At 34.4% G+C, this 16857-nt stretch overlaps 1 protein-coding gene across 1 annotated transcript in view; it reads left to right on the plus strand.

Moving 5' to 3' along the window:
* KCNH8 (potassium voltage-gated channel subfamily H member 8) overlaps window positions 1-16857 on the plus strand; it is a 398046-nt gene that overhangs the window by 256254 nt on the left and 124935 nt on the right. Inside the window, exons 6-7 of the mRNA XM_025375699.1 lie at window positions 5237-5394; window positions 10095-10302. Coding sequence (XP_025231484.1) covers window positions 5237-5394; window positions 10095-10302 — 366 coding nt within the window. The remainder of the gene's footprint in view (window positions 1-5236; window positions 5395-10094; window positions 10303-16857) is intronic.

Genomic DNA, 16857 nt, shown 5'->3' on the forward strand with positions numbered 1-16857 from the left:
AATTATAAGAATGTATTAAACTATATGCACCCCCAAAAGATGTACATTGGTCATGTATCAACAGAAAAAAGAAAATTTTTCTAAAACATGAAAAAATAACTACCTAATGATGGACATCGCCAGCTAATGCAACTATGAATAATTGACCCTACAGATACAAAGCAAAAGCCAATACCAGCATCAACTACACCTCAATCTACCCGATTGCCCTTTGTCAGCTTCATTTTTTCTCCTAAATGTAGTTGTTCTTAAATACTGTTTCTCACTGGGCCTGCTGCTCTTTCTATTCCATTAATCTTTCACTTCAGGTAAGCAAGAGGGACTAATCTGACAAGATGAGCAACGGTCAAGTGATATGAAACTCTTATCCACTAATATTGGCAATCAATTGCAATTATTCTTAGGATTGTTAGTCCCTCAAGCCTCTCTTCATTAATCAGCTCTCTATTCATTCGTCCCACACCTTCTAGCTCAAATTTGCTGTGATATTGTACTGTGTTTGAAAGAGTGCCTCATAAGCAATGAAAAAAACAGAGTATCTTTGAATATTAGTTGGCAGCTGGTTTAATTAAATATCTCTCCACCACACTGTACTACATTGATTAATTTTTAAAGAAATGGCTAAATGAAGACATTAATTATTTGTATGTGGTGCATATGCTTTCATGCACACTATTGTATTTTAATTTACTTTTTAACAAGTAAGCCAATATGATTTTAAAATTATTTCCCATCTGTCATGCATGCTAATAAAGTAAAGAAACCTACTAATTTATGCCATATTAAATTTAGCTTCTTTTTTTGTGCTTTTTAGTTACATAGTTCTTCAGGAAATCAAACTAGAAAAAAATGGATTTAACCTTTCTGCTTTTTAGTCCACATAAATAGACATTTAGTGTGGGATATAAGTGAAATACTCACTTTTGGCTGCCTTAACAGTATGGAATAGAATATGTACACATTTTTCTCTTGATTATTTGTCTTTTATTAATCATTCTGTGTAAAATTCAAATACAATAAGGCAAACGGATCACTCTGCAAAATAATTAACTGTCATCTGAAGCATTAGATAATTCAATTATATTCTGCTTCTTTTGCGTGGGTATATGATGATGAGTTTTTTGAAAATTCTACAAACCACATAGAGTATGTATGGTAATTCTGCATTACTCTGCTTATTTACTCATTGGTGCCATAAAGGATCATTTATGCATATGTAAGCACATGGAGACATTAAGATTTCTAAGTGAAAAATCCTTTTGAGTTAATTTGTCATGGATTTTGAAATTTCTTAAAAATTTAAACTGTGTGTATATGTGTGTGTGTTTTGTACTTATGGACAATTGTGCAAATTGATCATAAATGATATTAACCAGAAAATTACATATAAAACTGTAGATATTAGTGAATACACTTCTATGTATTTTTTCAACATAAGGCTGAAAAACATTATACTTACGCTTCTAGACTCTCAAAAATGAAAGTTATACTGCTGCTTTTCAGATAGGTTATGGATTGTCTGGAGATCACATTCTTATTGTAATATTTAAATAAATTGTTGATTTAATTAGCCAAAAAAACAAAAATCTTAAAGGGAGTGAGACAGCTACATGGGGAGGAGTAGCTGCATTCAGTGTTTCTGAAGCTCCACTCTGTTTCTATGATTCTGTCATGAGGGACACCAGATCTAGAAAGCTCTTCCTCACCACAATCTTTTTATTCTGTGCTTCCTTCACTTTCAAAGAAGAATCTGTACTTACCATCTTTACAGTTCTCTTAAATGGAAGGAAATATTTATAAACATTGAGTTATCCTGGTTCGTGAACACCACCACCACATCCTCACCACTGGATAGAAAACAGAGAGACTTCTCTGTTATCCCTGAACAAAAGCTTAGCCCTTGTACTTCCAGAATCAAAGACAGTTCATCTCACCACATTTAATTCTGTGACCCTAATTTAATATTATTTTACCTGGGTAGTGCTGATGCTGAATTTGATCGAAGGACTACAATCAGAAATGCATTTCCTTGCACTGACCTATTGTTATTTCCTCTAAAATATATTTAGAAGTGCAGTAATCATTTAGATAATGGAAAGAAAATGGGATTGAATGTCAAAAGACATCCTCTGTCTCTGTTGCTTACTATCTACATGACTTCAAACAATTTACTTAAATCTCCCGTGTCATTGTTAAAATGCAAGTGACAGCAGTCCACCTGAGAGGATGGCATGGGAAATATTCAAATTAATGAATGTGAAAAAGTGTTTTGTAAATATACCAGAACTATGTCTGTTCTTATGAGTATGACAAAAGTAGTTATTTGCTTTGAAATCAGCTACCAAAAAATAATATTGATTGGATAAACATATAGTCTTTGCAAGTGTACCATACACTTTGTAAGTGTACCATAGACCTGGAATCTTAGAAAATAATATATATCTAAGTTTTCCCCGTGAAAATAAACCAAAAAGTTTTCAAGTATGTCAAACATAGATTTGTATAGATGTTTGAAAATCTTTTATTCTTTTACTATTATCTCTTTGTGTATAAAAGTCTTATAATTACTTCTTTTTAAACCTAAATTTAGCATATTTCTTTTCATTCCATTAACTCAATTGAATAATAAATTGTTTTTTAAAAAGCTCTTTAAACTAATATTCTGTAATGACTTATCCAAGAAAATACCTGTTTTTTTTTTTCCAGAAGTCTGAACCACTATTTTGTTCTTTAGTCAAGCACATAACTAACCACATAGCTTTAAAAATGTTGCTGTATCAATCAACCATAGGTCATTCACTTCATTCATTCTTCCATTCATGGGAGTGCCGCTGGTATGTATATGGACGATGGCAATGGGTTTTCTGTGAAAACTGTGGTAGATCTCATGGCCACTTATTCAAGGAATTTATCCCCTTTAATTTTATAACGAACTTATGGGCTTGCCTTAGCCTATATTGTGGAAACCAAACATCACTAATGGGCTCAATAAACAACTCTGGGTTTCCTTACTTATGAGAGTTTAAATGCTTCACTGTGCTTCCTTTTAGAAAACATGAAATTGAAATCTTTGCTTTATTTCAAAGTGGGTGGTCTGAGGTACTAAATTGCATTGCTAATGCGGAAGTACATGAGCCTAGAAAGATAAAGAGGAAGAATGAACGTTCACGTGCTACTCTTACAGTCTGACGGCATTCCACTGACCTGTCTCCTTCACGGTGGCCATGCTTCCATGGTCCGGTGGTGCTTTGCCACGATAGCGTTTTAACTGTGCAGTGGAATTCACCTGGGATTGTTCTTATCCTATGTGAGTGCTTTATTAATTAGCTTCATTCTTTCGTATTCTCAATATTAACAATAAAATTATCTAGGTATTTTTATTTTTTGACAAAAAAGTCACTTTTAATAATTCAGTTTTTAAAAGTTATATCATTCACAATAGACTAGAACAACGATTGTTTTCTTTTTGGGTCACCCAGAACTTGCCTCCAGATCTGTGATGAGACTAGTCTCTGTGAACATACCACAACCCCAAGTCCTGAACTGGAATTCAGGAGACTTGGATTTGGGTCTTGCTCTTTCACTAACTTGTTGGAAGATGTAATCCTGTGCTTCAGTTTTATCAGATGTATCACCCAGGGCAAGTCACTTGACCTCTTTTATGCCTCAATTTCCTCATCTGTAAAAGGAGATAATAGAAATGACTACCTCTTAGCGTTGTTGTAAGGCATCAATGAGATTATGATGATAAGGGACTTAGAACTGCGCTGGGCTCATACTAAGAACCTATATGTTATCTACATTAATACTAATCTGCCTTGTCATGACTCCTGTGTATTTCACCTCACAAGGCTATCCTGAGAATCAAATGACATAAGTATTGTGTTAGTTTTTATTGCTGCATAGCAAACTTATCAACTTAAAACAACATCCACTTACTATCTCACAGTTGCTATATGTCAAAAGTCCAGGGATGGCTTAGTTGGATCCTCCAATCAGGATTCAAAAGGCTGACATCAAAGTATCAGCTGAGTTGTGTTCCTTTCTGGTGCTCAGGGTCTTCTTTCAAGCTCATAGGGCTGTTGGAAGCTCATAGGGATGTCATTTGATCAGCACTCAGGAGACCTCATATATTGTAAAACACTCGGTAATATATAACTAAATAATGATGCAGGGAAAGATTGAAAGCAATTACATCTTTCATTAAAGTAGAATTTAACCTAGAAATTCACACAAGAACCTACCAGTACTTTCTTAATAGGAGTGCCTTCAGGGCAGGGCTGAATTCCATATCAACACAGAGATTAGTAAAACTTTTATACATGGAAATAATATTATATAAAATAAGGAATACAGACTTAAGATTATATTTAGTGGGTGTTTTTGTTTTTGTTTTTGAAACAGGGTCTCAATCTGTTGCCCAGGCTGGAGTGCCATGGTGCAATCATGGTTCACTGAAGCCTCAACTTCCTGGGCTCAAGTGATTCTCCCACCTCAGTCTCTGGAGTAACTGGGACTACAGACATGTGCCAGTATGCTCAGCCAATTTTTTTGAATTTTAGTAGAGATGAGGTCTCATTTTGTTGCCCAGGCTCGTCTCGAACTTCTGAGCTCAGGCAATTCTCTTGCCTCATCCTCCCAAAGTGCTGGGATTACAGGCATGCGCCACCATGTCCGGCCTGTATCTGTATTAAAACTTGACTCTACCACTCTTGGCAATATTATTCTGGATTAATTACTTTTTCTTCCTGAGACTTGATTTCTGACTCTTAAATCAGAGTAACACTGTTTACTTCAGGAGATGTACTGAGGAATAAGTGAAATACCCTATGCCAAGCTATTAGAACAGTATCGGGTACATAGTGAACACTTAGTAAGTGATGACTATTGTTGCTATTGCTGTCATTATTTATTTTAATAATCTTAACATGTGGCTTAATGTCTGGAACATCTTATGTGCTCAGAAAATATTACTTTTTTCACCCTTCTTCAGTATCTGTTGAGTTGAACTGGATCTGTAGAGGAGAATATTTTGGATATTATCAATCTGAACTAGGCTAAGTGGTTGCCATTTGCCTAATTTTATTTAATTTTCTACAATTTTCTTCCTCCCTTCCTTCCTGCTTGCTTGCCTGCCTGTCTCCCTTCCTTTCTTCTTTCTTTCATTGTCTTTCCTACCTTCTCTCTTCTTCTCTGTCTCTTCCTTTTATTTCTCCATCTTTTTTTTCCCAAGCAGATATTATTTTAAATTTCCGAACAACTTATGTCAGCAAGTCTGGCCAAGTTATCTTTGAAGCAAGATCAATTTGCATCCACTATGTCACAACCTGGTTCATCATTGATTTAATCGCTGCCCTGCCTTTTGATCTCCTGTATGCTTTCAACGTCACAGTGGTGAGTAAAGAGCTCCCTGCCACATGGCCTTTAAGGTTGATTTATTTTTCCCATGTTTAGGTTTTAAATGGTTGTGGCGATTTATGCTTCCAGGGTTTTGTACCTTCTTCAATGAAGATGCCCTGATGCCCAGTGATATGCAGGCCAGATTCTTCAGTTGATGAAGTTATTTCCTTTTGACATTCATATTACCTGTTCTTGCTTTTATAAATACCCAGAGCCAAGAAACACAGAAATGCTGAATTTATCATAAATATTGACCCACTAAACAAATTCTTTTTTTTTAATTCCATAAGGATTTAATTGGAATTGCTTTATATTTACCGATTTATCTGAGTATTAATGGATTTCTTCCCATATTACATTTACTTATTCAAGAATATAGAAAATACTATACAGACTTGAAGGAAATCATCTGTAGGAATTTAAGCATCACTTTATATTACCTAGGCAGATACTTGTCTCAAGAATTTGCTGGAGAGTTTGAAGATTTTTTTCTCTGCTTTTATGACCCTTAACTCTCTATTTCTTTAGTATTTTGTTACTCATTGGCAAAACCGACTGAAGACTGATCAAGATAGAGAGGACTGTTGAATTTAAATGAAGGAATTCAACCACTTCTTAGAAGTCCTTGTAAAACTGTTGGATGTAGCAAAAACCTAAATGATATGACTAATGTAAAACTTGAGAGTTCTCTTGAATTTGCATGAATCTTGGTACCTTCTTTTTCTCACTCTAAATCCCTTACCCTCATGTAGCCTCACAGGACAGAAAGCATATCACTTGTAGTAGTAGCCATTTTTATAATATGATGATTGGTATTCTTAAAAGTATTAAATCTCCCTTATAAAGAAACTTTTAGGGAGGCCATTTGTGAAGCAGTAATGCAATTTTCTGCTAGAGTAACCAATTATGGCATGTAAAAATTTATTAAACATTAGTTCAAATTAAGCAGATATTCTATTCAATTGACAGTGCTTCATAGAAATCATATTCTCTTTCAAAAATTTAAAGGCATAGTTTTAAATATTACACACAATAATCACAGTTTCAAGTACATTTATTATTAACTTCAGAATGAATATAGAATTGTGATCCCAACTTGTTAGTGCAGACTTGTGCATTTGTTAATTGCCTGTACAATAGTTTCTTTTTATTCTTTTTCTTTTTAAGTTGGGAAGTTGATAATGCCAACATCTTTAAAACGTTTATGACTCAACTGAAAGGAAAGCTCCCAGGAAAAATCTAGTATATATCAATCACTGCTACACTGAATTGTTATCCAGGCTTTCTACAGTGCTTTTTAAGATTGAATTTGACTAGATAAATGTACCATCATGAAACAGTAATGGCTTAAAACCACGTTTTTGCAAGACTGCAGAATAAGCATGTAATTCACAAAAGGTTAAAAAAATTTCCAAATTCCCCTGGCAAATTGTTTTAAATTGTTCATTAATTATTTAATACAATCCCATTTTAAATTAATTTGCTGCTTTGCTACTAAAAATGAATACATTTTTTATGTCCCATTTTTATTTGAGTACTGAGCAAATAAGGTATTTTAAATATGCATATATAATATATGTTATAGGTATATATAACATACACTTTCATATCATTAGCATTCTCATTCCCCAAAATTAATATGGATGAAGAAATGTCTTAGAAGTCTAATTCGCATGTTTGACGAATTTTAAATATTTATATACTTTCACTACACTTCTGCTCTCTTTTCATCAATCTTATGTAATCTAACACAAATGCTTTATAAATAATACAAGGTATAGAGCAACATCTATGTCAAAAAAAAAAAAAAAGAAAAAGGGGAAGGAAGAAATCTGTTTTCACTGATACTTGTTCTGCTTTTCACAGGAGTGAGCATGAGCGTTGAAAAAGCTGGCACCTAAATTTATTATCCCTCTTAAACAAGTTAGTCAGGACAAAATATTCTGTAATATTTGAACAGAAAAGCTTGTTCAAGGTATTATGTTTTCTTCTCAGGCAAATGTAAGTTATGAGGAATAACTTATGGGTTATGCTCTTTTACAACAAAGACTAAAAAAAGAAACAAATAAATAACAAAATGTGTTTGTCTCCCAAATCTGAAATGTGTCCAGTTAATGCATCTCCATAGGTGACATTCAGAACTGCATAAGCTTTGGCTTTGGCTCTGCTCACAATTGCTCATGGCAGTTCTTTTAAGTAGAGATCACATGCTTTTTGAAAACTAGTATGTATATCACCCTAAAAGGCACTTTTAAAGGTGACATCAAGAAATCTGTCAAACTGCATTTCCATATGATTTAATGTTTGTTGTTTCCATTTTAGAATGTTCTTTGAAGGTATGAAAAGAATGTGTGTTATGTACACCCCTTATTAATGGTGATAAAATTATGAATAAGACATAGGAAGGTTGATAGAGTAGAAAGGGCAGAAGTATGAATCCAAGTTCTATCACTTACCATCTGAGTAACTTCCTTGGGGAAGTTAACACTAAAATGTCCGTAAAATGGGCATAATATAATTCCTACAGAGTTTTTGACCAGACTAAAAATGCCACATATCTATACAATGCTTTTCTAAATGTCTAAAACCTAGGAAGACCTGACAACATGTTAGTTAGCCTCCTCTCTCTCTCTTTCTCCCTTCTGGGTGATAGCTAGGAGGTGGTCATATCCATTTGGTAAAAGGGGAAACTCATATTTGATAGGGGGATTCAATGAATGCACCTGTCTATGAGTAGCTTACAGTTCTCATCAGTGACAAATTTGAAACAGCATCTAAAGAGTCAAAAGAATCCTCTCCCTTTTTCAGATACATATTTCCATCTAAGTCAAATATGCTTCTTTCTCCTATCATTCTTCAAGAGGCAACATTAAAACTTTAGCAAGAAGCTATTGACTCTGATGGGAGCAAGCATAATTTTTTAATGCCAGTTTTTATTGACTTAAGAATGAACATAGAACTATCTGGGTCATCTGGACACCAAGGTTCATGTTCCTAATATTTGCAAATGGCTATTGTCCTCATGTACAAGCAACTCCACATTCTTTGCTCAAACATCCCCCGTCTGGTCAGAGAAAATGGGGAGACTGTATCAAAATTATGTGTGCAGATGCCTGCCTCCATTTGGGACTTCCGTTCCAGTTTCATTTCACTTCCAAATTGTCACCTAACCATCAAATTCATCTACCTGTAAAATAAACTCCATCCCCAGTAATATATTTAAATAACAGAATAGAGGTTACAAATCTTGGCCTCCAACCACCTAGCTAACCACCAGCTTGAGAAATGATAGATGAGAACTTAGCTATAAAGGAGAAGAAAGTAAAACTTGACACAGGAGAATGACAAAAAGAAATAAAAGAGCAAAGCTAGCTGTTAAGTTCTTCAAGTGCCCTTAAGAGTTTACTGTATTAGAGTATAGAATAATTCACAAGATTACAACTGAACATAATTTTGTTGAGTATCAATTTCTATGCTGAGCTTGGCGTGTTTGCATCTTAACTTGATAATTTATTCATTCACTCATTTAATAAATATTTATTAAGCATTTTCTATGTGTCAGGCACTGTTCTAGGTTTGTTTTTCTTAGAGATAAGAGAATATGGCTAGCAGAGGACAGAATTAGAAGTCAACTGACTTTAGATAAATACAAAAGCAAACTCCCAATGCTGACCTTGTGTCTGATTAAGTTTTGTAAAGGAAAGAGTGCAGTTAGTTAAAGCCATAAAAAGTCACTCCTTCTCTACTTATGCTTTCCCCAAAGAAATTAGGTGACATCAAGAAATCTGTCAAACTGCATTTCCATATGATTTAATGTTTGTTGTTTCCATTTTAGAATGTTCTTTGAAGGTATGAAAAGAATGTGTGTTATGTACACCCCTTATTAATGGTGATATTGACCATTCTGGTCCACACCAATGATGCACATTTTTCAGTTGGACCCTGAAGTCAATAAAATAACCCCTCAGATACAATTCTACTGCCATAGTGGATGCAAAGGCACTAGGAGACTCTTCAGAAATTCTTGTCCCTTTCATTTTAATTCCCTAAGCATGTTTAAGAGAACACTGAGAGAGAGAGAGAGAGAGAGAGAGCGCGCTTCAGGCAAATGTTTTCTCTGTCCGTTGATGATGTTGGAAGTATAGTACATGAGGCAGAAGATGCTACTGGTATTTGTGAGCAGAACTTACTCAAGTTTTCTGGGTCTACCTATTTTAAAAAATAAACTCGGTAAGGTATTTTTATTATCACTTTCTATGCATTTACTTCAATTTGTCTGAATTATTATTATAAAGCAATTTCCTTACACAGAGAAGGGAATGCGGGGTTGAAAAAAAATATGTATAGGGGATTCGAGATATGTACAATTCTGATACCATAATGTGTTTCAGTTGTATATCAGAATGTAAACTACAGTATGAAATCAGACAGGGAGTGAAAAAAAGATAACCCCTAATTAAGAAAGGTATTTACTCAAAGAAATTAAATTATCCTTCCTATCCTGTCCTTTATTCCAGCCTCTTTAATTCTATCACTTTCTGATATAATATATCAAGAACAAAGAGCATTCATAAAAATAATAATATTAAAATAATTCTACTTCATTTCCAGAATTTTTAGAATGGCTCCAAGTTAATGTTGTGGTATGAATTTAACACATGCACCAAGTTGTGCTGCTCTGTCTCCTACCACAGGTGTCTCTTGTGCATCTTCTAAAGACGGTGCGACTCTTGCGTCTTTTGCGTCTGCTGCAGAAGTTAGACCGCTATTCCCAACACAGTACTATCGTCCTGACTCTGCTCATGTCCATGTTTGCACTCCTTGCACACTGGATGGCGTGTATCTGGTATGTCATTGGAAAAATGGAGAGGGAAGACAACAGCCTTCTGAAGTGGGAAGTTGGTAAGGGCTGACATTTGTCATATTTTCCATTTTTAAATTTAAAAAAAGAGTATCAAGAACTTGGAGGAAGTGAAAGACAAGTCTATAAATATATTTCTTCTTACTGTCAATTTGTCTAATTAATTTCTGTTTTTGAATCCATGATATAAGCAATTTATTTCAATAAGGTTTTCTGGAACAACCTTACATTTTTTTTTTTGAAAATTAATGGGTTAAACTAATAAATTTTATATATAATCAAAATAACCAGTTTGGCTGCAGAAGTGTTTAGATAAATAATGTTCAATCTTGTCTTGAAATGTTCCTATGCAGGGCTAGTAATAGTAAATCACTGGGAAACTGGCCTATGGCCTATCTCTACAATATCTTAACTAATAAGAAAATGATCACTTATATTTGAGGTGGTATATTAATAGAAAAGATATTCTACCATCCTTCCCTTTAAAAAGAGAGAGTGAGAGTGAAAGTAAATATAATAACACACTCTCCACATTTAGCACACTTTGAGAATTTGTGATGGTAGAAAGGACTGGATATTTACAAGCATAATTTATAGTTGTGAGTCCCCATAATACATGGGGATTTAAGGGAGATTTTTCGAGTGTTACATAATCTGCATAAATGAATTTGAAACATTATGCACATGAACACATTTTTAAACTTATGTCAACCACAGTAAATTTATAGAAAATGAAAATTCTCAAAATTATAACTCTCTATCCCAAAATATCTGCATTTTTCTCACAGTCATACCCTTTAGAGAATTGTCACAGTACCTTATGTAGAATTTTTTTTTATTAATCTGACATTTAATCAAAAGAATCTGCTTCTTAGTTGGCTAGAAAATCCTTCACTTATCTTCTCCACCAAAAATCGATCTTGAACTTTTGGAAGAAGTTCAGACCTTTGCATAAGAGACTCCCAAGAGAGAAAAATGCCCAGACTTTTCATACCAGCACTAAATGGCTGGACATATTTGGAACATCCCTGTGTTGGCCCTCATAAATGGCAGTCTCTCAGCAAAGGACATATACAGAGCCTTCAAAGACAGCACTGGAGGAAGAGCTGGAGACCTTAGGAAAGCAGGTGGAAGGGAATAATCTCCTGTCCAGGTTATTAAAAATACCTCTTCACATCCCAATTTTATTTCTGAGCTACACAAAACAACTGATGTGTTCTTATAATTTTTATCTTAGAGTGATTTTCTTATCTTCTTTATCAAAGCACTTTTAAATGTCTAGTTGTGGGTCCTCAATTCTAGGAAACAAAGTAAATGGGGAAATAAAACTGTCGAGTGAAAGCAAAAATATCTTCGGTAAAAATAAGATCCAATAAGAAAGAGAAGGAGAAAGAGAGAGAGAGAAGAGTTGTTTAAAAGGAGGATCAGGGTCTGAATTGTATGTGGATTAAAACATTTTCCATCTTTCAATATTGTTTTCTTCTCTATAACTTTGTCTTGAAGGCTTCCTCATCACATCATATGTCATCATCTTAATGGTGTTCAGTAAATTACAGCATTAGATCTCTGCCCTTTGTTTTGAATTCATATTAAAATTCTGACTTGTGGTCAGCACCTGATTCCTTTTTAGACCTGACCTAATTTTCCTCAGGCCCCAGACCTATACACTCATATTAATTTGTAAGTCTCGTCTAGTCTGAGAGTCTGCAGATGGGGAAATTTAGCTTATTCACACTCTCAAATTTAGTTATATGAAGAAAGGCTTTTATTTCATTTCCAACATGCCAGGCTTGCTGCAGGCTTACACTCTAGCTGTTGTTTTTCTTCCCACAACATATAGAGGTATTTGTTTATCAATTAAAAAAAAAAAAAAAACCTGAATTGCTTCTGTATTTACCCCATTACTTGTATTCTTGGTCCTTGTATTATGGTTCAATGTAATGAGTAGGAGGTTGTAAGCCAGAACACAATCTCACAGACAGAGCATTGTCATGAAGTAGTGGCAAGAAGAGCATTGGACTGGGGGCAACAGACCTCTCCTGTCATCATGGTTCCATTGCTAATCAGCTGTCAGATTTGCAATATTTTTTTTTCACCTGTCTGGGCCTCAGTTTCCTCATCTACAATGTGAAAAAGCTCACCATATAATTTGAAAGTCTATTTCTGGTTTCATGAGTAATGATTATCACGGATAAACAAACCCCAAAATGTGTGCTTCATATATGTGTGTGTGTGTGTGTGTGTGTGTGTGTGTGTGTGTATATATATATATATATGTTTTCTTATTATGGGTCAGTGTCCACATAAACCACCAGAGGATATATTAGAAAGTACATCCTATGATCATGGCATGTCAAATAATTGATAATCTTACTCATTTATGATAAAAATGACTGAAAATGTATCTTTAGAGAACTAGATTTCCTGTCAAAACACCTATTGGGATATGACTAGCACGATAGTATGCTAATTAAGTGTGTAAATATTGGGTTTATAGACTTGTCTACAAAGACTTTCCCTTCTGCTAGAATTATTTGCATCATTTAAATGTTCATTTAAAACATTCCCCGGTTGAGATTTAAACACAAATTAAATAATTATGACCTGCCCTGTCTAACTGTATAATGAAGTAGCTGAGAGTCTAGGCTACTTCAGTTTTTACCGTGTAATTTTTGCACTAATAGTAAATTTTACGTTTTTGGGTCCAATTATCATTAATCCAAAAATTTATCATACCAATAACATTTGATGAGAGAACATGTTGTTCCTTATGTTTGTGTTTAACATTAGATGTATAAAAATAGATTCATTTTCCCAAAGGATAAAATTTCTTTCTAATTACTGTTAATTTCTATAAAATGAAATTTTTAAATGCCCATTACATACTTGGTTCTGTGTTAGACACTGAGGATACCAAAACAAATAATAGAGCTTAAAATCTAGTGGGAAAAGTAGACAAAGATTTAATGGGTATATTACAGTGTGATATATTTTATAAAAGGAATATGTATAGAAGGGTGGCACTAAATCTAACTAGAATGTCATCAAAGGCTTTTCAGAGATGACCTGAGTTTTAAAGGGTGAATAGGTCTTGTCTGTATAGATGTTGAGGAAAGGGCATTTGTGGCAGCAGGGTTATTAATATATTAAGCAATTCACTCTCACAGAAGGTGAATGGAGGTATGGTAGAAAGGGAATGAGGCTAAAGAGGTAGGTAGGTAGAGACCAGATATTTAAAGACTATGCTAAGCTTTAGAGTGTGGACTTCATCATAAGATACAGCGAGAGATAAAGCTCTCTTTTGAGCAGAGATCCTTTGAACATAGCGCACCACCAAAGAGTGGGAGATGTTTCACTCTGCTTCATTTTCAATGACTGTAAACAGACAATAATAATAGTGCCAACCTCAGTGGGGTTACTAGTATTAAATTAAGCAAGATGTATAAAGCATTTAGATTGGTACCTAGTAACCTCAGTAAGTAACAGCTAGTATAGTTCTCATTATCATTGTATTATGACAATTACTTCTAATGAAAGAAGGTACCATGAACTATGACTAGTGAATACTTATCATTTTATGTATGAAAGTTATTAAGAAATAGCTTTAAAAGTATTGCCTTCATGGTTTAGTTTGGTGCTGGACAAAAAATTATATGCTTTTGCATATCTTTAAAGTAATTTATCTGTACCTCCTTTCAATTGGAAAGTCAGCCTCTGAAAAATTTCTACATAGGCTCACAATTGCACATACGTAGGAGATTTTTTCTTTCAGGTTCATTTAGGAGGCAAGTCCTATATCAACCTTATAAGCTTGTTAGGATATATCAATTTTTTATGGAATTTAGATATAGTGCTTCAAGGGTAAGATTAAACACTGTATTAAAGACACGTGTCACAACTGAATCAGAGAGTGCTTTTTACAGTTTAATTTTTGGGAGGCTGCAAAAAAATGTTTCAGAAGGATCTTTTTGCAGGGAGTGGAGGATGCTTTATTTGTTTACTATAAGAGGATATCAATAAATACCCAGCTAAAAATGTACAAGTAGACCTTGCATGTTTTCTTATGTATCAATATATGTATATATTATTTCAGCTCCTATCACTTTTAAAGTTCAATCAACGATATTGAATTAGTCTCTGAAGAACTTCGTTAGCATCCTAATATGAGTTCTGATTTGCAGCTCAAAAGGTTCAGGTCTGAATCCTGCTTCAGGAATGTGAGTTTGAATCAGGCATGTGATTTTGACCAAAATGACCTCAATGTGTGGTTTTTCATTAGACAGTCTCAGATTTGTCATCTGTGACTGTGGCAATACTGACTCTCATGAGTACTCACTTCACATAGTATCTGGTACATAGTGTGTGCTTGTAGTTGGTAACTGCCACCATTATCACTTATATCAATGAGCAATGTAGAACTGAAATAGCAATACTCTTAAAGTCTAGTAAAGAGGTAATATTTTTGTATCAGTCATGATTCTTGATTGCAAGTAAAAACAAAAAAGGAATTCATTCGCAGGACATGTAGACTCAGCATTAGAAGGATACAAAACAAGACGAGGAAGAGAACATGAGCTAAGGGAGCCCCACACTGCCAATGCAAGGAGTTCCATTGTGACATTTCACAAGGATGGCCTGAACATGTTTCTGTCTGTAGATCCTGTGCAGGAATCCTAACCTCCTCTGCATGTCTGATTCACAGTGCCTGAGGGAAGAATTCAATTGGCCAAGCTTAAATCACATGCTCAGACACAGACTGCCAGGACAGGGAGACTCTTTCCATCTTACCCTTCCATGATGGAAAGTGGAGGCCTGTGTCTCTCCATTACTGTATACAAGGAAGAACCCACCCATACCCCTGCCAGATAGGATGTTAGCCAGCAAAAAAAAATTTAAAAACATCATAATGTCAGACACAATTAGCTGAAATATGGGGAAGTGGTATTTTTGATGCATCTTGCTCACTGTAACAAATCTGTGTTCCTTATGTGAGTCTAACAGTGGAATCCTAATTACCAATCTGTGTTTCCTCATCTATAATAGATTGTGTCTTGGTCAGTAGCTCCCGTTTTATAGCTAAAATGTTACCTTATATTCTTTTTCAAAATTACCTCTAAGACAATGACAATCTGAACTTTAAAATAAATAATCTACTTCAAAGTTCAAAGAGTATTTTGTAATAGAGAGGAAGCTCTTTTATCTCTTACCCTTGGGCTGGAGCAGGCGCATCCATTGCAGATGCCTGTAAGTGTATCTGTATCATGCAGGGAAGGGCGGGAAGGCCAAGAATCTAGAATGGGAAAAAAAGGATTAAGTCAGACATCATTTTCAAATTTTCATTGACAATTTTAATCCTAAATCTCCTGATCCTCGTTGGATAAAACCTCATAAAAGCAGATTGATTTGAAGTGCTCTCTAGTTATTAACTACTTAGAATTTACAAGCCTTATGTAAGAAAAAAAATAAATGACCAGGCTTATGATGTTGTGAGCTGATTACTTCAATAACTGCATCGGAATTCCTAAAGAAGGTTGAATTTACTAATCCTACTTTTTCAGGGTTTACATAAAGAATTATAAAAACTTTTAAAGATAACCCTTACTTGTAAATTCTCATTCTTAAGAATGCATGAGATAAAGAAAAGAGGAAAAAATCTAAAATGAAGTTTTCCAGCCATTAAAGTGGACACTAGTGAAGGACTCCTGGATTTATTTTTTTAAAACAAAAACCAGTCAGTACCTTAAGCCTTAATGTGCGCTGTAATGAACTGAGGATCTCCTTTAATATAAATTCTAATTCAGGAAGTCAAGACCCTTCTTTTTTAAACAAACTCCAAAGTGATGCTGGTGTCACTGGTCCCGCACATCACACCGTGGGTGGCAAGGTTTTAAAAATGTCTTGAAACTTTTGAGGAAGTTAATACTCCTAGCTATAAACAGCACTAACCAGTAACAATTCAGTCCTTTCTATCCTTTTCCACCGTCCTATATTTTTTCAATCCCCAACACATCTGCAAATTTATTTGGACATAGTTTATTTCTAACGGACAGAGGAGGTCTATCTAAAAGCAATTAACCTCAATACTGAAGTAGTACAACACAGTACTTAAAATGTCATCACAAACAATGTATATTACTGTTAGTTCCAGAAAACTCAAATCAAATACCATCCTTTTAAAAGTTTTGTCAATGCTCTGTTCTATTTTCGTAAGGGCTTCTAGAAAACAGAAAATATTTCCATATTTTAGAAGTAAGATTTTACTCTTTCGTTATAAGGAGCAAATGGTATATTTTAAAAACTCAAATGTTTTATATTTTAAGTATAGCAATAAGCTTTGCTTATTATAAAAATTGTGGAAATAAAGTATATATAGCAATGTCCAGTTATGAAGTTGCATTATCTCTGCAGTCTGATCTTGTATTTAAAGATTGTTTGGGCATTTAGATAGTAAATACAAAAGTTTGCATTTAATTGCATAATATTCGCAGTCCTTTGAAAGAGAATTTCTGGGTTTCAGGTAGCAGGGAGTTAATATGATTTTAAGTTGCTACGGTTGCTTAAGAGGAGAAAATACTTATACCTAGAAAGAAATGAAG

The sequence above is a fragment of the Theropithecus gelada genome, chromosome 2 (genome assembly GCF_003255815.1).
Source record: "Theropithecus gelada isolate Dixy chromosome 2, Tgel_1.0, whole genome shotgun sequence".
Classification (NCBI taxonomy): Eukaryota; Metazoa; Chordata; class Mammalia; order Primates; family Cercopithecidae; genus Theropithecus; species Theropithecus gelada.